The 22,396-nt window shown below is 39.0% G+C and overlaps 1 protein-coding gene across 1 annotated transcript in view; it reads left to right on the forward strand.

Annotated features, from left to right (window-relative positions):
- Positions 1-22,396, forward strand: part of EPB41L3 (erythrocyte membrane protein band 4.1-like 3) — a 176,952-nt gene that overhangs the window by 83,873 nt on the left and 70,683 nt on the right. Inside the window, exon 3 of the mRNA XM_012725842.1 lies at positions 6,048-6,245. Within this exon, the coding sequence (XP_012581296.1) occupies positions 6,048-6,245 (198 nt within the window). The remainder of the gene's footprint in view (positions 1-6,047; positions 6,246-22,396) is intronic.

Genomic DNA, 22,396 nt, shown 5'->3' on the forward strand with positions numbered 1-22,396 from the left:
TTTTTTTTAAAGACTTTTCTTAAATTTATTAATTTGTGTATCTATTCATATTGTTGTTCATTTTAAAACAATGCTTACTTCCCCCTCCCCCAATTCTCCCATGTATGGTCACCACAGACCCCCACATTCCTCCCTCCCTCCTTCTGATTCCTCTCCTTCCCCCTTCTAAAGAGGATCTCTGTGGTTTATAATTGCCTATTTGGTTTTGTTTTGTATTGTAATAACAATACAGTTATGCTCCATGTCTTATTTGGTTCTCTTACATCCCTCCTATAAGAAAAACCACTCAATATTTTTCTTTTTCCTTCTGATGTATTTCATTGAGCATCATTCCTTCCTTCTCATTCATGTTGCTGCAAATGGCATGGTCTTACTTTTTGATTGCCAAGTAGTATTCCACCATGTGGTGTACACACACATCACATCTTTTTGATCCAATCATAATTTTGGCCATTTGGGTTGTCCCCAGGTTTATTATTTTTATTTTTTTATTTGAAGATTTATTTATTTATTCATACAGAACTGGGGTACAGGCCAGAGATGTAGAGGGTGAGAGGATTCACCAGGAACTGTGGGGAGCAGAACAGGCAGATCAACAAAGTACACTGCTGAAGGGAGCAGCAGACGGGACAGAGAGGTCTGCCGTGCCATGTGGTCACCTCCGGGGCAGGCGGGGATCAAACTCATGCAGAATTGGCTTAAGCGTCTTAATGCAGTGCTTTAACCCGCTGCGCCACCAGGGAGGGCCCAGGTTTATTTTTTTAAAAAGATTTCTTTTCCCTACCACCATTCCTCTGTCCCCATGTCCCTTCCCCTCCCCCATCCATCTTGCTCTCAGATGCTCGGGATGTTTGCTGATATTCGGTAGTTTTTGAAAGTGTTTTTATTTGTATTATGAAATTGTCTGTTATGTGAATATCTAATATTTGTTTTTGTTGTTTTGACTTAGTTTGTTGCAGGCAGTGTTCTCAAAGACCTCCATTTTGCTAGAAATGGCTACATTTCATCCTTTCTGTGGCTGTATAATATATATACCACATCTTCTTGATCCATTTGCCCACCGAAGGAGATTTAGACTGTCCCATAGCCTACCTATTATAACTGCTGCTATGAATATTGTGGAACATATGGGTCTTTGTGTTGAAGGTGTCATAATCTGTTGGTATGTGTCCACGAGTGGGACTGCTTGGTCATATGGTATTTCCATTTTTAATTTTTAAGGTAAATCTTTTGCTTTACAAAAAGATTTTGCCATTTTACATCCCACCAACAGTGGAACTAGGGTTCTTTTTTTTCTCTGTATCCTCTCCAGCACTTGTTGTTGTTGGGGGTCTATTTAATAAGTGTGATTCTCATAGGTGTGAGGTAGAGTGTCTTATTGTAGTCTTTAATCTTTATTTCTCTTACTAAGAGTGATGATTTCCTTTCTTTATGAAGGCAGATAATTCTTGAAGTATTTCTTCATTTCTTCTCTGTAAATCTCTTTCTTCTTCCACCTGAATTATTTGTGCATTATTATCTTTAAGGTTGCTGGTTTGACCTTCCATGTAGTCTATTCTTTTACTATAGCTTTTTTTTTTAACTCCTCTTTTCACACCCTGCATTTTTTATTTTGTTGTTTAAAGCTTCAGTTTCAATCGTAAGCTATTAATCTTATCTACCAGGACATTCGTTTCTTTTTCTGAGTTTTCTTGTTTATCTTTGATCAGCTTTATTTTTTCTTCCATTTATTTCAGTTTTGGACTCTGTATCTGATAAGAAGAGATCTTCATGTTTTTTTGTGGTTGGGTTCTAGTGATTTCTTCTTTCTGTGATGTAGTATTCCCCCAAGGAGTCAAAATTGCCATTTGTTGTATTTTTCTGTCTCCACAATATTAAATTTCTTATTACTAACAGTACAGAGCTGCCAACTTTCCAGTAGATGGCTCTATGTGTCAGAGAAAACTAGCCTGTGTCTGGCTCTTCTGGGGCTGTGGGAATATCTGAGAGTGGAGCATCACCAGAATTTGTGGTGTATGGGTATGTGGCTCAGGCCTGTGGAACCACAGGTAGCCCTTCTCACTGGATTTCAGATCCTTGCATTCTCTGGGCAGGGCTTTCTTTGCAGCACCATGGCAATTTCCAGCTCAGTTTCACTGTATCCTTTTGATCTCCATATCCACCCAATCCCAAGGAAAGTGGAGGTAGTGAGTCTCTCCTTTTTGGAGTGCTGTCCACCTGGCTAACCCCAGATCTCTTACAAGCATCTCTCCATGGTTAGATCTGTACCAAGTATCTCCCTGGTTGTGAGTTTAAATGGAGGTGTCCGCCCGAGGATAACTCCCACACACATTTTGTTGCATGGAGTTGAATTTCCTCTTCGTGTCTTCTGTCCTATACAGCCTCCCGTACCGGTTCAGCACATGCTCTGGATGTCCCCAACTCATGGGGGCCTCCAGTGCCTGTGTAGACTACTCTAAAGTGTCCTCATACTTGCAAACCAGGGACCCTCTAATATCATCTTCCTACTCTTCTCTTCACTGTTGAGTATTGTGTTGACTGTTGGTTTATGATATATGGACTTCATTATATTATATTAAGGTAGATTCTTTTTTCTCATCGCATTTTGAGTTTTTACCATAAATGAGTACTGAATCTTACCAAATGCTCTCTCTGCATCCATTGATAGTATCATTTTTATCTTTACTGTTGTTCAAAACACTATCATATTAATTGATTTATGTATATTAGACCATCCTTGCATCCCTGGATGAATCCACTTGATTGTGGTGTATGTTCCTTGTGATATACTGTTGAATATGACTTGCTAATATTTTGTTGAAAATTTTTACATCAGTATTCATCAAGGATATTGGCCTGTAATTTTCTTTTGTTCTTTGTCTGGTTTCATTATTAAGGTACTATTGGCATCATAAAATGTATTAAAGAGTATTCCTCAATATTTCAGAAAGCAATTTGATCAAAGTGGGGATTGATTCTTTAGAAGTTTAATAAAATTTATTTGTAAATTTATCTGGTCCTTGGCATTGGTTTTTCAGAGTTTCATTGGTTTGTTTTGTAGATGAACTGGGGAGTCCAGAAGTACAAAGGTTAGATGATTCACCCAAGATAGAGTGGGGAGCAGAACAGGCAGCTCTACCTTAAATACACTACTGAGGGGAGCAGATGGCCAGACCAGAGAGGTACCCTGTGCTCTGTGTGGGTCAGCTCTCTGGTCTGGAATCAAACTCAGGCAGTAGTGATGGTAACACAGAGACTTAATCACTAGGCCACCAAGGAGGCGGCCCTTTTCCAGAAGGTGTTTTTATTACTGTTTATTCCATCTACTTCTTCCTTAGTTAGTCTTGGTAGATTGTGTTGATTTAGAAATTTATCCATTTCTTCAAGGTTATTGAATCTATTGGTATGTTGCTGTTCATATAATCTTTTGTATTTCTGTGTAATCTATAGTGTTTTAATTTCTTTTATTAATGTTTTTTATCTTTGTTTTTTTTTTTCTTTGTAGCCTAGCTAGGATTTTATCTGTTTTATTTATCTCTCCATATATGCTAACCAACTCTTCATTTCATTGATTTTTTTTTTTTGGTATAAACATTTTGAACTCTATTTCACTTAATTTGATCTTATTTTTATTTTCTTCCTTTGAGTAACTTTAGGTCTTATTTGTTTCTCTTTTTGGGTTCCTTTAGATATGATATTGTTTATTTGGGATTTTTGTTTTTGTTTTGCTTTATAATATGGACCCATATTTTAATTATCTTCTTTCTTAAATCTGGTTTTGATGCATCCCATATATTCTAGTAACTTGTATCATTTTCATGATCTCAGTGTGTTTTTAAATTTCTGCTTTGATTTCCTCTTTTATCCAATTGCTGTTAAACAGAATGTTGTCCTTTCTCCATTAGCTATAGTTTTTTTTTCTTATAGTTGATTTCTAACTTATATTGTAACATCAGAAAATGTACTATATATAATTTTGATCTTTGTGCTTTTCTGTCAGTTGCCTTGTGTCCCAGAATGTGGTCTTTTCTTGGAAATGTTCCGTTTACATCTGAAAAAATATGTACCCCACTATTTTTGGGTGAAGTGTTCTATAGATATCTATGAAACTATGCTGATCTAGCTCCTCACTTAAAGCTGTTTTATCTTTATTTATACTTGTTGATTTTTCATTGTTGTAATTGGAGTATTAAAAGTCCCTTCCTATTTAATCTCTCTTTTAAGTCTATTACTAATTGTTTTATGAATCTCATGGCACTATCATTTGGTGCATATTTTGTTAGGCTTGGCTTATATTTCTTGTTTATTGTCTTGTTTCTTTCTCTCTCTCTCTCTCTCTTTTTTTTTTTTCTTTATTCATATAGAGCTGGAGTACAGGCCAGAGATGCAGAGGGTGAGAGGATTCACCAGAGACAGAGAGGGGAGCAGAACAGGGAGATAGATGAAGTACACTGCTGAGGGGAGCAGGGGGCGGGGTCAGGAGAGATCTGCCACGCCATGTGGTCACCTCCGGGGCAGGCGGGGATCAAACTCATGCAGAAGTGGCTTAAGCTTCTTAGTGCAGTGCTTTAACCTGCTGCGCCACCAGGGAGGGCCTCATTTTTTTTTTTTTTTTTAAGATTTATTTACTTATGCACTCAGAACTGGGGTACAGGCCAGAGGTGCAGGGGCCATGAGAGGATTCACCAGAGACAGAGTGGGTAGCAGAACAGGCAGATTGACAAAGTTCACTGCTGAGGGGAACAGCGGGCTGGTCCGGAGAGGTCTGCCTTTCATGTGGGTCACCTCCAGGGCGGGAATCAAACTCATGCTGAAGTGGCTTTAGCTTCTTAGTGCTATGCTTTAACCCACTGCACCACCAGGGAAGGCCCTTGTCTTGTTTCTTTTTTGAGGGCTTCCTATTATATTTTGTTTAGGTTCCATTTCCATTTTCTTATATGTTATTGCTATTACTTTTGTTTGAATTCTACTGGGATATTTATGTGACCCATTGGACAAGTCTCTAGCTGATTTGAGTGGACCACATTATCATTTTCCTCCTCCTTCTCTTTCTTCATTTTAAGTAATTTTGGTGTCTGTTTGTCTGTTGCTTTAACATTAACTGTTCTATTGCTTTATATAACCCCTTTAAGATTTCTTTCATATGTGTCTTGATATAAAGTCTTTTTCTTTTTTTGGTTTTTGGTTTTTGGTCTTTGCATTTCACTGAAGCTCCTTATTCTTCCTTCTATCTTGACTATTAATCTTACCAACTCAAGGATTCTGAGCTGGAAGTGTTTAATTGTTTAAAGTATCTCTTTCCAGTCTTTTCTTACTTATAATGTTTTTCTTAAAAAGTCTGCTGACAGTCTGATTGATCTTTCCCTATAGATTACCCTTAATGTTTTAATTATTCTCCTTTTTTTTTATATATTCTGTCCTCATCATTGGTTCTCGACAACTTCATCATCATGTGTTATGCTGTTTAGAACTCTGTGGGCCTCTTAGATAGCAACTTTCTGGATCATATGTTTTTTCCTTCAAATAGACTAAAGAAAGTGATTATTTCTGTAAATAGGTCTTCATTACCTTTCTCTTTTTCATCTTTTTTCCCCATGATATGGCTTTTATTTTTCTTAACATTACCCTAGAGAGCTCTTAACACTGTTCACTTTTTACTCTGTGTGTGCTGATAATCAGCTTTCCCTCTGGAGTTCTGGGCTTTGTTTTGCATTAGGTTTGTTATATACATCTGGAGGAGGTAAACCTATCTTAACTCTGCCCCTATCTTGCTGGATTCTTGGTGAAATCTTGATGGCAGTTAATAACTCAATGCTTCCAAATTAAATCCTGAGTCAAAGTATAATAAGAGCCCCAGTTATATGGCAAAAGTTACATAAGTGAAACTGGGACATTTAGATATCCATATTGCCAGTTAGTAGTAATAACGTAATTCAGACATCACTCATCCACCAGGAAATAGGAAAGCTGCTTGCTAATGTGCTGTTACTGCCTGAGCAATATTTCCTCTTCTGCCATGAAAACTGTTCATTGTTTGCTCTTCACAGGTCACTGACAAGGAACGAGAGTTTGCTGCTGGAGTTGCAAAACAGCTTGAATATCAGCAATTGGAAGACGATAAACTTTCTCAGAAATCATCTAGCAGTAAACTCTCTCGATCTCCATTAAAGATTGTTAAAAAGCCTAAAAGCATGCAGTGCAAAGTGGTACTACTAGATGGATCAGAATATACCTGTGATGTGGAGGTAAGTTTAAAAAAAAATCCCTTTATTATTGAAAGCTGGGAAATATTTGTATAAAATGTTCAAGATGCCTCTTTTTATCCAAGAATTTTGAAAAAATTACTCAACTCAATTTCTAAAATTAAAATTATTTTCCATAATCTACAACAGTATCATTACTAGAAACACTTAAAATATCATAAAAAGGTTATGCTCAAAAGAAAAAAATATGATTTTTTTTTAAGAAAAAAATTTCTGGCAGTTTGTATAGTAGGAAACAAATTGGAGACCTTAAAAAATCATGTTTTCTTTAATATCATGGTTGTTAGAATTTAAATGAGTTTTACCTTTTATAATTAAATGATTTCAAGTATTTATTTGTAAAAACTTCTAAATTTCTGTACATAGAAGCACTGGGATAATTTGAACAGTGATGTTATGTTCTTGTTGAGAAAATGAGTAATTTTTAAAATACCTATCAAGGCAAGCATTGCAGCTTGGTGTGAAAGGGTTCTTTTTGTAAAGAAAACTTTTCCTCTAAGAGAAGGATAGTTGAATGATTTTTGTAGAAACTTTTAGCAAATTCAGGTTAATAAATGTGGACACACAGCCTTTTGACAACTATGACAGTCTCGACCGTGGCCGTTATGTTCTTGAGCTCTGAGGAGAATGACCTCAGGCTAGGAGCAGGTCTGTCTTCGTGCCCAGGAAGCTTCCCTCACGGTGGAGAGATTCCATTTCAGATTGATCATTTGCATTCACAGAACTGCTCCTTCTAATCTCTCCCCTTTGCGGTGCTGGGGCATCACCTGTGCCTCCAAGCCAGCCCCTCCCACCACACGCTAACGCAATTCACTTTTCTGGCGGGTGTCACAGGCAGTGGGTCATGCCTGGCTATTCCTCTTTTCTCGAGCTGGCATTAAACCCATCTGATTTCCCATGTTCTGTTTTCATTCATCTCTGCTTGCTCTAGCTATAATCCTTGTATTGTTCCTATTATGTTTTGCATAATGTGCCTGTTTCTTGTGTTGGAAGGGAAAATTCAATCCTATTTCATGTTGTTAATGTCATTTAGGGCTGGGTTACTAAATTTCAGGAACATTGAAAAATACATATATTCGAGGTAGCTCTTGTCCCGAGACTATCTGTTACAGGGAACCCACTGTGAACTGGGTTGCCTATCTGTAGGTCCTCATCCGCGTACTTAAAATTTAATTGTACTGCAGGCACACACAAAAAGGGTCAATAATGAGTTTATTTACAAGGGGAAAAGAGAAGGAACAACCCAGGGAAAGAGAGAGAGATACAAGTTAACTAGAACATCCTACCAGCTCCACTGACTTGGAACTCCAATCACATATTGAAAGCTCTTCAAGAGTCAGGTGACCAGCCACCAGCCATACAGTCCAGAAAGAGAGAGAGCACGTCTAACATGGCTCCCTTCTATATCCCCAAAGTCCCAAAACACCTGCTTAGCTCCACCCTTGGGTCCTCACAGTTCTTTCTGTGGTATTGCTGGGAGTTGTAATTTACTGGAGTAGGGGGTGGAGTCCAAAGGACTCTGCAGAGTCTTCAGGACATCCTTTCCCCCTAACATACCCACCTGTGTCTATGCAGGTATGTCTTAATAAAACTGTCCCTTTGAAAAGCAGCAGCAGTACCTCTCACGCCTATTTGTGTCTGTGCAGGTGCCTCTGTTTTCCCTCTATCTTTTTCCAAATAAACCCGCCCTTTTACACACACACACACACACACATTTTGAATATAACAACTTAAGATCAAAGGTTTTAGTCTGTCATACACTAGTTTCTAGAAGTTTTGTCTTCTAGAATGGTTGCTATTGGGAATAAAATGCTTGTTCCAAGGACACTATCACAGGTCTTTCATGCACTTCTTGCATTTTATTGGCTTTGACTTTGACTTATTTTGTAACCCAAAGTGTTTAATTATTGATTTAGATGCTTATTCTGAAAATAGAGCGATCCAATCATGTATTCCTTATCTGGGTTTTACTCTGATGCTAAAGGACTTTGCAAGCTTAAAGGAGACATTGTATTTTTCCAGTGTGGACTCACTTATGTAAGCGAAGAGAAGCCTTTTTTCTTAGCTTTGAGGAGGGTCTTTCTGTTGACTGTTTTTTATATAATGGAATACACAGAGTTACCTGGCAGTCCTAATCTCAGCTACCAGAATTTCTAAAGAGGAGTCTAGAAAATTACAGAATTTCATGCAGGGGAATTAATACTTTATAACTAACCAAGGGGTTGGTAATGAACATTTCACTAAATTTATTTTATATCCTGTGCTTCAAATTCATTATAGATAATCTGTATTTTTGAGTACAGATTTTTTTTTTTACAATTAATTAACTTTGAATACACTTCTGTGCTACTTAAATGTGACATTTGAGTGTTGTGGTAATGTTGGTCATTTGCTCTAGTAATATTAAAGTATTTTTATAAATTTGACAGATTCTAAAGAATAACTTTTTCTGGGAGACAGAAACTTTTGTCAGCAAAAGTTTCAATTTTACAAAATAATTGGTAATAGAAAAAATGCTCTCTCTACTGATACTTGAAATTTTGTGAAGGTGGAGATGACTTGGTTAAATAAGAAAAACAGATTGTAAATCAGTCATGCAGTTGCCAAAGCAGTAATGAGATGGTAGTTGAAAAAAACATGCAAAATGTGTCTTTTTCTTTTTCCACATAGTAACTATAGAATATAGAATTTAGCTAGCCAGTAGTAACTATAAAATATAGAGTTTAGCTAGCCAGGTACACAGGGTTAGTAGTTTAACATATTAGAAAACAGTGCTCTTGGGACTAAGACCTTTAGTCTTTGCTATCCTCTAAACTGAATTTTTTAAAGAAGATTTATTATTTATGCATATAGAACTGGGGTTTAGGCCAGAGGTGTGGGGGGCAGAGGGGAGGAGATGATTCACCAGAGACAGAGTGGGGAGCAGAACATGCAGATTGACTGAAATACACTGCTGATAGGAGCAGAGGTTGGGTCAGGAGAGGTCTGCTGCACTATGAGGGTCACCTCCCTGCCCAGGGATCGAACTCATGCTTCAGTGGTAACTTCATAGTGCTGTGCTTTAACCTTTTGTGCCACCAGAGAGGGCTCTAAACTGAATTTTTATCATCACCAAGTCACCCATGTGCCATCACCATAATCCCGTGTATTTCCCTCCCAACCCCCCACCCCCGTTTTTGATCCCATTCCCCACTCCACCCCCACAAAATGTCTCTGGTACATGGCTCTTCATTATTACTATTTTCTCACCTGGTCCATTATACTCCGGCTATGAGCGAAACCATTCAGTATTTTTCTTTCTCTTTCTGGCTTATCTCACTAAGCATGATCTTTTCCAGCTCCATCCAAGTTGCTGCAAAAGACATTCCACACCAACTTTTCAAAACGTGATACCAAGGTTTGTGGTAGAGGATTATTGGTCCTTTGGTGGTAGTGGCTATGACATGATAATCCTCTACTCCTGAATCACATCAGTGTTGCAAGTAATAAAGATAAAGGTAAAAAAAAAAAAAATCATTTAGTGACTAGCAGTCCCCAGATCCGAAACCAGGGTATTTTTTGTGGACAGTGTAAACATTAAAGCAAAGTGGCAAAGAATGTGGCAGGTAGAAAGAGTAAAACTTTACTGTTTTTGAGGATCGAAATAAAAATAGACAGAGAACAGGCAGTCAGACTTAGTAACAGTTTAGGTGAAACTCATCTTTGAGTTTCAGGTAATCAAAAACTCAGCAGGAACCAACTTTGCAGTGTGGCTGGCAGACATTTGTGTGGTCTCAGGAAGTATGCCCTTTGACTTCCTGCAAGCAGCAGCCGTGGTGGAGTCCTGCCCCAATGGGGTCCCATCCAAGGGTGTTGTCAGCTGGCTGGTGATCATACGCACCGAGGCAGTCAGCCTGGGTGTGAAGACAAACTCTTCACTGTAACCCATGTGATTTTTGAGGAGGTCCTTAAATCTTCTGAGTCTCAGTTTCCTCAACAACAACAAAAGTATGGGGATGAAAATACTTGCATTATTAAAGCAGATCACTCAATTTTGTGCAATATGGCATATTTCTGATCAGTGGTAACTGGTTGATAATGATAATAATAAAATCAACTCTGACTTGAGCTTATTCAGCAGAGAATTACAGGATGGTAAATGATTTGGAAACCTCATAAGAAATGACTACAGCAATAGAATATGTTGAATGTGGAAAAATTAAGAATTGGAGGAAATAGTATAGCTACTTTCAGTTAATTTGACAGTTTGGCTTAACATTATTTTTAAGTCTACAATGCTAAGGTTAAAGGAGGACAAAGTTTTAATAAACAGAAAAGAAATGCTTTAAATTATCACGTGGGTCTCATGATGGTAGATGTCTGTCATTAGGATTCTAGGAGAAGCTGTAGGTGTGTTTATGAAAACCAGCGTTTCCTTGGATGCAGTTATTACTGGGCAAGGGAGATTTGAGGGCCCTCAATCTGATCCCACCCTCAAACTACACGCTGCGACAGGTAAGCTGAGAGAAAGCCAGCACTGTTCTCTGTTCTCCCTGTGGAGAACGGATGAGGGGCCTTGGCCCCACGGTCAAAATTGAAGGGACTCCCCTGACACCGGCAAGGTCAAACAAGGACTTGGTGTTTATTGCTTAGCAAAAGAGCAAAGGAAGAGAATTCCAGCAGATGTCTCTGGGCATGAGAGAGCCCCCAAGATGCTGAGGCTAAGGGTTTGATTACACTTTTGGACTAACGTTTAAGAACAAAGGAATTAAACTTTATTGGCTGAGAAAGCAAGGAGAGAGGTCTTGGCTAAAGGCCACTTGTTGCCAGTTGTGAGCTCAGTCATTGCTCAGGGCTCACGAGTTGTGCGGGGCTGGCCACCCTCTCCAAGGTGAACATCTCAAGGAAACTGCCCGCATCTCCAGTTGAAACTGGTCTTACGGGCTGTTGACACTTTCCTTCCATAGCAGCCACCATGGTGTGTTGTAAAGAAATATCTCAGGAATACCACGGCTGTGAAAAGCTAGTAATAAAATCTATGGGCCAAAGAAATTTATGACAACAGATGTCTAGAGTGATCAGGTCTGCTAAAACTCCTGTTTACCAGTCCATAGGGACAGTGAAGCTTTTGTCACTGAATCTTCTGTAGTCTCTGCACCCTTCCTGTCTTGAAATTTCAGACCATATAACTTCTCCTGCCCAGTCCTACTCCCAGACACATGGAGAAAAGAAATCCGAATTGCAAAAGCACAGCAGCTTTCCTAACCCCTGCCCCCAACACAGGCAGATGTAAGCAAGTTAAGATTGATGTGCAGAGGCCAGTAAGGGGCATACATTTCTTTTACATTTAGTAAGAGGGATTGAATACAGGCATTTTAAAAAATATTTATCTATGCATACAAGAACTCTGAGGTACAGGCCAAAGGTGTGGGGGTGAGAGCATTCATCAGAGACAGAGTGGGGAGCAAAACAGGCAGATTGAGTGAAATATTCTGCTAAGGGGAGCAGAGGGTGAGACTGGAGAGGTCTGCTGCACCGTTTAGATCAGCCCTCTGGCCGGGGATTGAACTCATGCTGCAGAGTGTGGATTGCGTCATAGAGCTGCCACTTAACCTCTTGTGCCACCAACCAGGGGGCACCAAATACAGGCATTTTTAAAAGCTAAATCTCTTACTTACAGGCGGTTTTCCCCATAACGTATTTAATGCCGTCATCATTTCACTATCAGAATCAACAAGGCTCAACTAACATCCTTACTCTTGAGAAGTTATAATGACCTGTAGAGAACTCCCTCCCCGTGTGCCCGTGCGCACACACACACTTGTCTTTAGCAAACAAAATTCCCTTTTCTTTTACAAGCACAACATAGCCTTTCCCTTTGGCCAGCCTGGCTGCAGTGGGAGAAACCCAGTGACCTGGAAAGCAAGAAGCAACAAGCAGCTCCCCTGAAAGCAATGACTGAACATTCACTAAGCCTCAATCGCTCACCCTAATCTTTTGACAGCAACCTTTCCAAGTGTGCTGACTTTTTCAGAGATCCTTTGAGCAGCACACTTTAGATCATTGTAACATTCAGTGTTCTTCCACGAGAGACTTTTTCCTCAAATTTTTAAAAAGTCTTCGTCTTACTTATCTAAGTTATAAGATCTTATCATTAGTAAAATATAAGATCTTATTAAAAACAACTTCGTCCATATGCTTCAGAAATGTTTACGTTTACAGATTTTCATATATGCCACCAAAATCAACAGTACTGTCATTTTCTTATTTTTATTGGGTCACAAGAACACAGACAACTTCTTAGAGTTTTTTTTTTTTTTATTGTTGTTGCTGTTTCTTCCTCAAACACAAATTTTTAAAGAGGAAATAAAAATATTGCAGCCACATGCAATAGCAAAGACAGTGTTCATCCGGTTATTTTAGTGCCATTGCTTCCACATTTGGCATCTGACTGATTAGCACACATATTTCCTAATGACCATGTAATTAGAATGTTTTCCCTTGCTGGGCTCCATTCTAATCTAGTCTGATTTGGCTTTGGAAAATAAGTCAGACATGATCTGAAAGTTGAGTCCATATTTCATAATAAATACAGTCTGGTGCTGCTTCTGTAACAATTTGAGGCCATACTAGGGTATAGTTTGGTTTCTTCTCCACAAGACACCTGATTGGTGGAGGAATCTAGAGAATTACTGGAAAAGTGATACATGATTTACCTGCAGGTATAGACACAGGTCCTAGTCATGTTTCTCCATGTGTATGAAGCTTCAGTTTACTGTATTTAGCCCCTACATGTTGTTTGCTGATTCAGTAGTATTGATGGGACTCAAGTAAACCACATGGGGTTAGCACTCCAGGTGAAGATGCCAATGAACCAGCCATGGTGGAATAAGACTTTAACCCTCCTGGGCCTAAATAGAGCTACTCAAGTCCAGCAGTAAAACCATAGAAGCATGTTTCCCTGGGTTGGGTCCTGTCCAGAGGCCAGCTGGTGAGTGGACTTTCTCACAGAGTAGCATTCAGATCCCTCCAGGATGGCCTAGAATTGGGGATAAGCACAGAAATGGTAGTTTACTCCAATAACATTTCATGAATTACAAGATATAATAACTAATTGTAAACATTAAAAAAGTAAGATTTTTTTTCCAAAGCAGTAGAAACATTGGTTATTCAACAATGGCAAGTTAGACTGTTTCTGACTCTGAGCCATTGTGTAAATTCCCCTCTAGCCTCTGGATTGAATGTCTTGGCATATCCTGCCCTCTGCCCTGGGCTGTATCTCAGCAGCCTCTGCAGCTTTCCTGCCTGAAGACGGGTGCCTCTGTGGACTCCCAAGGGTGGGAGGACTCTAGTTAATGTGATTTTCTTTGGCTCTATTGCAATCATAGGAACAGTTACCTGACAGAGTGAGCATTAAATCTCCCCAAAGTGTTGAGATTTGTCCTCCTTAGACTTTGCTTAAGAAAACAGACCCTTTTTACTGAAATTGTTAAATTTGTTCTTTGGTTTTTATTTTTAAACTGGAAGGGATTATACTCAGTGAAATAGGTCAGAAGGAAAAAGAAAAATATCATATGGTTTCACTTATAAGAGGATTTAAGAGAAGCAAATAAGACTGGAGGGTGAGTGGGTAGAGGAATGTATTATTAGTATAATACCAAACAAAACAAACACAATTATAAACCAGAGACCTCCTACAGGGGAAGGGGACAGAGAGGGATTGGAAGGAGGGAAGAATATGGTGGCTTAGGTGATGACAGGTGGGTAAAGTGGGGGAGAGGGAAGTAAATACTGTTTTAAAATGAACAATATATATATATATACACACACACATACACTATATATATATATATATACACACACACATACACATATATACACACACATACACACACACACATATATACACATACATATATATATATATATAAAATTAGAAAAATGTTAAAAAATAAATACACCTAACACCTAAAAAATAGTGATAAATTCTTACAGTGCTTCATGAAACATTTAAACAATATTAAGGTAAAATAAATGAGTGTCAATGTCAGGAAACAGTAAGCCCTCTGGTATGTCATTGTACAATAGGTTAAATTTTCGAGACTGAATGAATGTTGGATCTGGATGTCCTGTGTTCATTGTGTGATTGATGCTATATCAAGGATAAATTCACAAATGTTTTTATTTCTTTTGGCTTTTACCTTCCCCCCTCAATTTGTCCCATGCCATTACAGCTGGATAGGAATTTGTTTTCTAAATAATCAATATTCCAAACTGTGGTACTGAAACATGAGGCTTGCTCCTTTACATCAGCATTCATCACGTGGTCTTTTAGCGTCACTCTGTGTTGCTGACCCGATGACATGAACTTCCTGCTTGTGCCTTCAGACAGCTGGAGTTTCATAAGCAAAATTTTCTCTAGTATATTCATTGCTTTGCTTGTTCCAGATGTGTGTCTTACTTTTGTACTTCATATCACACACAGTGGTTGAATTTCTCATAGAAGGTATTTATTACCTGTTTGCTTGATGAAGGAATTAATCTTCAGGTTTAAAAAATAATCCACATTTTCTAGCTCCGCAACACGTGATTAAAATTTCAGATCATTCTTTGTGTTTGTTTTATGTGCTTGAAATTTATCTTCAGTGTCCTCCCCAACTTTATCTCTGAGTGCTTTCCCATGTGCTCTGGAAGAAACCCTTTATCCATGTATGGCCTTACCATCACAGACCCTAGTGGTGGTGGATCTGCCATGGCCTCATCTCCCAAAATTAGGGACAAGGCCCTGCTCATTCTTAGCTGTAGCTCCAGAAATAATCCCCCACCTGGGGCATGCCTGAGTTGAGACTGAACTTAATGGTTGGGGCCAGACCATATAGCTGAAAGAATGCCTGTTACACCTGCCATTCTTAGAAATGACAGATCCAAACCCTGCTCCAAGGCCCCTACTCAGTGTCTTCCTGCCTCTCGCCCACTCTGCTTCCTCACACTAGAAGTCAGGGTCCACCCACTGTCCCTCAGCACTTAGCCCAGGATCAAAGCGTGTTCTTCCCTACCGTAGTCCAAGACATTCCTCAAGTCCCTCCTCAGGAAGTTTTCCAACATGGTGGACAGAAGTTAGTCCCAGGCGTGGAGACTACAGCCCACCACACAGGAGCTTCAGCTGGACCTGTGTGTCTGCTCTGGATGATCTGCTCCAGGCTTTTCTTGGGAAGTGACCTATACTTACAGCTTCAAAAAAGCACTTAAAGGGTAGTTTCTACTAACTAGTTCTCTCATGAAAATCTTTGCACTTTCTTGAATACATGGATCAATTTGTTCATAACAGGCATTACAATATTAATGAGAGAGTGAACCATTTGAGTTTCACTTATTGTTTGCCTTAATGCATGTTCTTGTTCTTGTTTACAATAATTTTAATCCATAGAACCAACATTACCATGCTGTGAGAGATAACAAGGAGCTATATTAATTTTGCAAGGATTTTAATAATGTGTTTCTCAAGGTCCTGTTCCAAGTTCAAAAAACCAAATGAGCTGAAGACGAGATGTAGACATGGGGTTGTCTTAGAGAATCACACAATTTTAGATCTGTAAAGGACATTAAAAGTAATTTTGCCTCCTACTTCATTTCACTGCTGAGTAAAGAGACCCAGAGCAATTCATGATATCCCTCAGGAAGTTTCGACTATAATGGCTAGAAAATGATTAGAACCCAGATCTCTTGCCCTATGCTCCAGAGATAGTTTTACTGACGCATCAAACAATCCAGTCTGTAGCAGCAGAAGGAAAATATAAAAATGTGTTTCCCTCCAGCCCAGACTTGAGAAATAGGAAAAGAGAAAAAGGAGAAAGATCTGCTTTTGAGATTATATTTATTAATAGATTCTTGATTATTTGCTTTATCGGTAGGTTTTTACACTTTTGACATCAAAGTTGATCATTTTTTCTCAAAATTGTAGTTATGTATGTAGTTTTGTGAGGTAAGAAGCATCAAAGTCTGTCTCTTCTGTTCACTTCTCATCTCTTTTCTTTCTTCACTCCACCCCGCTACTCTCTCCACACCCCTTCTTGAGTCTTCCAGGAAGCCTTTGAAATCTCCTTGAAGCACATCTGCCGTCGACACTCTAATAGGGCCCTTTCTTTTAATAAACAGGACAACTTTACTCTAGGCCTGACATAGATTAATTAAGCCTCCTGGGAGCAAATGAGCCCAGAGTAGCAGATTCCATCCAAGAAAGCAAGTTGATGGAGACAATATCATTCTCTCTCAATTTCTTAAACCCAATTTCCAAAAATGATTGCTAAGTCTCTGATTGTGGTTGGATTATTGTAAAATAAGGTGAAGAGTAGAACTCAGAAGCTTTCTTATTTTGAATAAGAAGAGAAATATATCTAGAGGGAATACAGATGCTGACCTATTCAAAGTGGTGAGTAGAACAAAGTTCAAGACTCAGCTGTTTGTCTGAATATACAATGATTTATATACTTCTGTGTGACACATTTCGGCTCAGAGTGGACAGACCAGTCTAACTGGGGACCCTTGCTGCTCCTTCCTGAGAAGGAAGAATGTTCCTCATCCATTGCCACTTCATTTCCTCATTACAGTACTTTCCCCATGAAAGACAGGTTGTAATTTTTAAGATTATAACTCATGTCCCTTTCATTGGCATTTAAATTGGTGCCTTTCTTTTTATGGAACTATCCCTGATCTTTCTAGAAGTTTAGGAAGCAGACTGCTAGTATCAACCACAAGACTGAAAAGTCCTTTCATAGATCGGTAATACCTGGTGGATAGTTACTTGAATTGGATCTTACCCTATTTGACTGCCTTCAGTTTGAGAGGAAGGTTTCCTTTAACCTTGTCGCCAAACTTTGAGGCCTGTGAACAGCACTTGTGACTTCTTTTTGACTACAGAGTTGAAGTGTAGTAGAATCACAGCTTCTGGCCCTCCCTGGTGGTACAACAGATAAGGACGCAACACTGATAGTGAGCCGCAGCTGCCTCAGTGTGAGTTCAATTCCTGGCCCTGGAAGTGATCCACATGGCGCGGCAGACCTCTCCTGACCCCGCCGCTGCTCCCATCAGCAGTGTACTGCGTAGATCTGCCTGTTCTGCTCCCCACTCTGTCTCTGGTGAATCCTCTCACTTCCCCTGCACTTATGACACATGTACCTTTTGGTCCAGTGTCTGGTTGGCATGTGGAGAGAGGTAAATATGATCCTCTTGATTTGAAAAGTATGTTTAAGTTGAAAAGTATGTTTAAGTTAAGTTAAAGATGTCAATAGCTTGTGGTTTCGCTGCTCTGATGGTCTTAGAATTTTTATAGCAGAGGAAGAAGGGAAAATTCATGTTAAGTATTTCAGTCACTTCTTGTTGTTTGGATATTGCAGTTAAATAATTCAACAGGAGATATTAAAAATTGTGAAATAGAGAGAGGAAATGCTGTACTAAAATGTTGCATGTATTTTTGTTAGTAACACATATGTCAAGGCCAATATTTATTGTAACAAACAACAAGAATACTTAGCAGCCAGTTTGGGACACTTACATCAAGGCTAATTGTATATTTAATATGAATGCTGGCTTCACTAAGGGCTATCAATACCTGGAAAATATTGTTAATTGTTTTTGACAAGGTTTTATGTTTTTCTTTATTTAATCCTTCTCTCAAGGTTTCTTTATCAAACAGATCAGCTCAAAGTATCTAACACAAACACAAGTCACTCCATTAAGCAGAGGGTCATTTAAAAATAACTGAAGTTCAATTAGAAATTAGATTCAGCTTTGACCACTTTTAATTTTAGCTGAAGACTTCTGCTGAGAAACTTGCCTCAGCAAGTTCATGCTGCACTATTATAATATGGTTTATTAATACAGAAGTGAAAATATAGAACTCTAATCCACTTTTAATCCAGTGACCCAGGAGTGGAAACAGCCTTTTGTATTTTAGTTGCAAGAATCACTCATTCCCAGACTTTTTAAAAAAGTGCTTATGAAACTCATGCCCAACAACTAAATTCTGAGCATTGTGGAAGCATGATGGATCAGAACAGACTGGAGGGTTGTTCTACAGTCAAGCAAGTTTTTCCAGCTAACCACATAAAGAACTGAATTCTGAGTTTATGAATATTAAACCTTCAGAGGCAACTGTCACAGTAGCAACAGCCTGGGTAGCATTTTGGCTTTGCCATTGTGATACCCTGATGTCTTCGGTTCTCTTATCTGCAAACCAGAGCTCCCTGGCTTGTTGTAGAGTAAGAGTTCGGGGTTTACAGATTCTGCAGACCCTGTGGGCTGTGGTGGGTGGCAAGCTTGAAAGTTTCCTGTTAAGGAACTTCCATCTTGTGAGGATAAAATATATCTTTCTAGGCTTTGTCTGTAAAATGTTACTATAAATCGTACTCTGTAGAATGTGATTTAATTCTTATTACCATATATATAGAGAGAGGAAAAGTTCTACTAAAATGTTACATATATTTTTGTTAGTAACACATATGTCAAGACTAATATTTATTGTTTAACAAACAAGAATACTTAGCAGCTAGTTTGGGGCACTTACCTCAAGGCTAATTGTATATTTAGTATGAATGCAAGCTTCACTTGGGGGGGCTATCAATACCCGGAATACACAAATAGACACACACACATATCTTACATCACTCTTCATTTTTGTACAGTATATGCTTTCTCCTCTCAGCTACACACACACACACACACATATCTTACATCACTCTTCATTTTTGTACAGTATATGCTTTCTCCTCTCAGCTGTAGTGCCATGCACTTCCACTGCCAATTCACCCATGTCCTATCACTATAGTTCCTTGTGTAGAGAGTTTTTCTTTAAACATCAAAATGCCTAAAGAGCTGCTTTTACATTTTAGTAGGTAAGCAAATATCCCTTTAGATGAGGGAAAATTATTCAGTTTAAAAAAACAAGCTATCAAGCTGTGAAATAATATGCAGGAACCTTAAATGTGTATGACTTAGTGTAAAAAGCCAGTCTGAAAAGGCTACTTAGTCTGAGTCCAACTTTCGGACATTCTAGAAAGGGCCAAACTATGGAGACAGTAATACCAGTGGGTTAAGTACTTAGGGTCAAGGGAATGGATAGGTGAAGAACAGGGGGCTCTCACGGCAGTGAAGACCTGGATGATTAGTAACGGTGCATCCATGCCATTACACACTGGACAAATCCATGGGCCCATGGACTGTACCATCGAGAGGCAACCCTAATATAAACCAGGGATCTTGTGTGATTATGATGCATCAGTGTAGGCTCATTAGTGGTAGCATATGCCACTTTGGTGGGGGATGATGGGAGATGGTGTGGAGGAGACCACAGGGTATATAGGAAATCTCTGTACCGTCCCTCAGTTTTGCTGTGAAACTAAAACTGCTGTTGATAAATTGTCTTCAACAACAACAAAATCACAGCAGCTTCCTAACCATGCTGTTCAGAGATTTGCTCTTAGCACCTAACAATTTATTACACATTCAAAAGTATTTCTTATATCTGAGAAAGTGAATTTCATTTTGACTTTCTAAGGTTTTTAATTAAAAAAAGTAGTATCATTGTCTCACATCAGCTAATTATTAATTTAGCAGGTTAGGAAAAGCTGAATAAGTTTACTAACTATGAATAGAAACTAATTGTGCTTGCATTTAATATTTTTTAAAATCACTTAACCTAGAAGCTGGTGAGGATTGAGAAAGTGACCTGGTAAAAAGGAAATTTGCTTTTTTTTTTCACATTACCTGGCTTCAACCTGCTGAGATTAGACAGAAGATGCAGCTCAAAGTCGACTGCTGTTTTGTCAGAAATCAGTAGGTGTGTAATAAGCTTGAATGTGTTCTGAAAATAATTATACACACTATTTCTGGCTTTCTGTGCTTTTGTCTTGAACTGACTCACACTACATGGGTGTAGTGTTCCTTGGCCATAATAAACTTTCCTCTATGTAGGAAGGTCTGGTACGGGTCTGATGTTGTCACCTGCTGTTTCTTCTGTAGTCCCTTCCAAAGTGCCTAGGGACATCCTGTTTCCACTAACCCTTCACTCACCAAATTTTCTTATTTCTTACATAATAATTCTGAGTGGTGTATTTGAAGGGATTTTTTTATTATTGTTATTCAGTTTTATTTTGAGTTTCTGAAACTATGGGTCATCCTTAATGTGCCCTTCTATAGCCAGTGTAGGATGTGGGGGTCTGTTTTTATTAATCCCTTTACCATACTAAGAAGTCTTCTTGGTGGGTGGATTATAATTAAAAGCACTAGGGGTACAGAAGCAGCTAGGGAAAGGACAGAGAGGAAACCTACCCAGTTCTCTTCCTTTTCATGTGGAGACAGATTCTCTGCTATTGTTGAGAATGAACTTTCTTGCCTGAAGATATTGGGAGTAACTGTTTGAGACATGTATGTCTCTTGGATTCTTTTTCTTTTAGGGTCTAGATTTTGAACAGGGCAGCTTTTGAAAAGGACTGTATACCGTTAGCTCTTTGCAAATGCCTCTTTTGGAGCAGAGATTCCTCAGCAGTGACTTGTGTGACACTAACTGCACTAAACCAGTGGTTGGCACATGTCTGATCACTCGCTGTCAGGTGGATTCTAATGATTAGAAAATGTTGGATGACTTCCGCCGTGACGGTATTTAAGGCAGCCTAAAGAAAAGAGGAACTCACATATTTATTTTAAATTTCAGAATAATTCCATTTATACCCAGAATATTTACATAACTCAATTGGAATTTAACAGGTAAGGAAATGTGAAGAGCAGGAATCAAGAATATTTGAAACAGCTGGGCAGATCAGACAGATGAGATTAAAAAGGAAGGCCACAGACTCATCAGAAAGGATCAAAGTTGTGACTTGTTTAGATATATACATTTTCTCTAGTCATGTTATAAACTACTGTAATCATAATCAACTTAAAGCAACACACACTTTGCTCACATTGGCTATACCTCTGCTCTGGGCCTCATAAAGCAGAACTCAAGGTGTTACTGATTGCATCTTCATCTGGAGGCTGGACTGAGGTATATTGGCCTGCTCTGCAGACTGTAGGGAAATTCATTTCCTCCTGTTTTAAGACCAAGACCTCCCCCACCACTGTCATGTCATACACAGACTATTCTTGTCTGCAGAGTCCACTCTCAAGACCTTGCCACGAGGTCCCCTGCTACTCAGTAACAGAAAAACTACCTGGCCTTGAGTCAGCCTTGCTCCATTCTCTGCTTTACGGGCTCATGTGACTAGGTCACACCCATGGAGATAGGATCAATGATGTCCACACATCACATCACATCACAACATAACATAGAATGGACAGAAGATCCATGGTATGTAAAGTCCCAGGGACTATGCAGGGTATGTACACTGGGGGCTGGGTATCTTGAGACCACCTTAGATTCTGCCTGTGGCAACAGATTCGAGGATCTCAAGATACTTTGCACAGAGGAACTATTGGTCATTTGTGTTTTTAAAACATATTTCTGTTAAAAAGTAGTTGAGACCCACAACAGGAACACTAGTCTTCTGTATGCCAATGAAGCAGGCAAGAGATGCTAAGGACCAGACCAAGGCTACAGCAGTGGTGTAGGGAGGGACTGGATAGAAGTAACTACAGTGAAAATAAAGAGACTTGACTTTTGAATGTGCATGGTGTGAATAGTGATAAGACACAGTAACTGCCAGTGACTTCCAGGTTCCTCTACTTTCTACATAGACATATAGACAAGAAGAAAAGGTTATACAGGAAGAAATTAATGTAATTCAAACCTGCTGAATTTAATGTGCCTGGAATAGGAAAGTAGCAATCTACCATTTCAAGTGAATGTATTGTCCAACATTGGTAAGAGAAATCAGGATGGAAAACTTTGTAGGAACCATTACTTTTTATACTAATTCAATGTGAAAGTAAATGAGATTGGGCAGCTAGTTGACAAACAGGTAAGAATAAAAGTGCATTAACCTCAGCTCCTACAGCATACCAGCTACAACCTTCGGGTTCTCCCATACCCTCATCAGTCCCTGCGGTTTTTTGCTCTGCCCTCAGCTTGTGAACTGGGAGTGTGTGACCCTGTTGAAGCTGTTGCAGTACTGATTGTGGTTGAGTGAGTCTCCATTCCAGTTTGAAAAGAGAGTCTACAC

This window comes from Condylura cristata, unplaced genomic scaffold (genome assembly GCF_000260355.1).
Source record: "Condylura cristata isolate star-nosed mole 26May11 unplaced genomic scaffold, ConCri1.0 scaffold00016, whole genome shotgun sequence".
Lineage (NCBI taxonomy): Eukaryota > Metazoa > Chordata > Mammalia > Eulipotyphla > Talpidae > Condylura > Condylura cristata.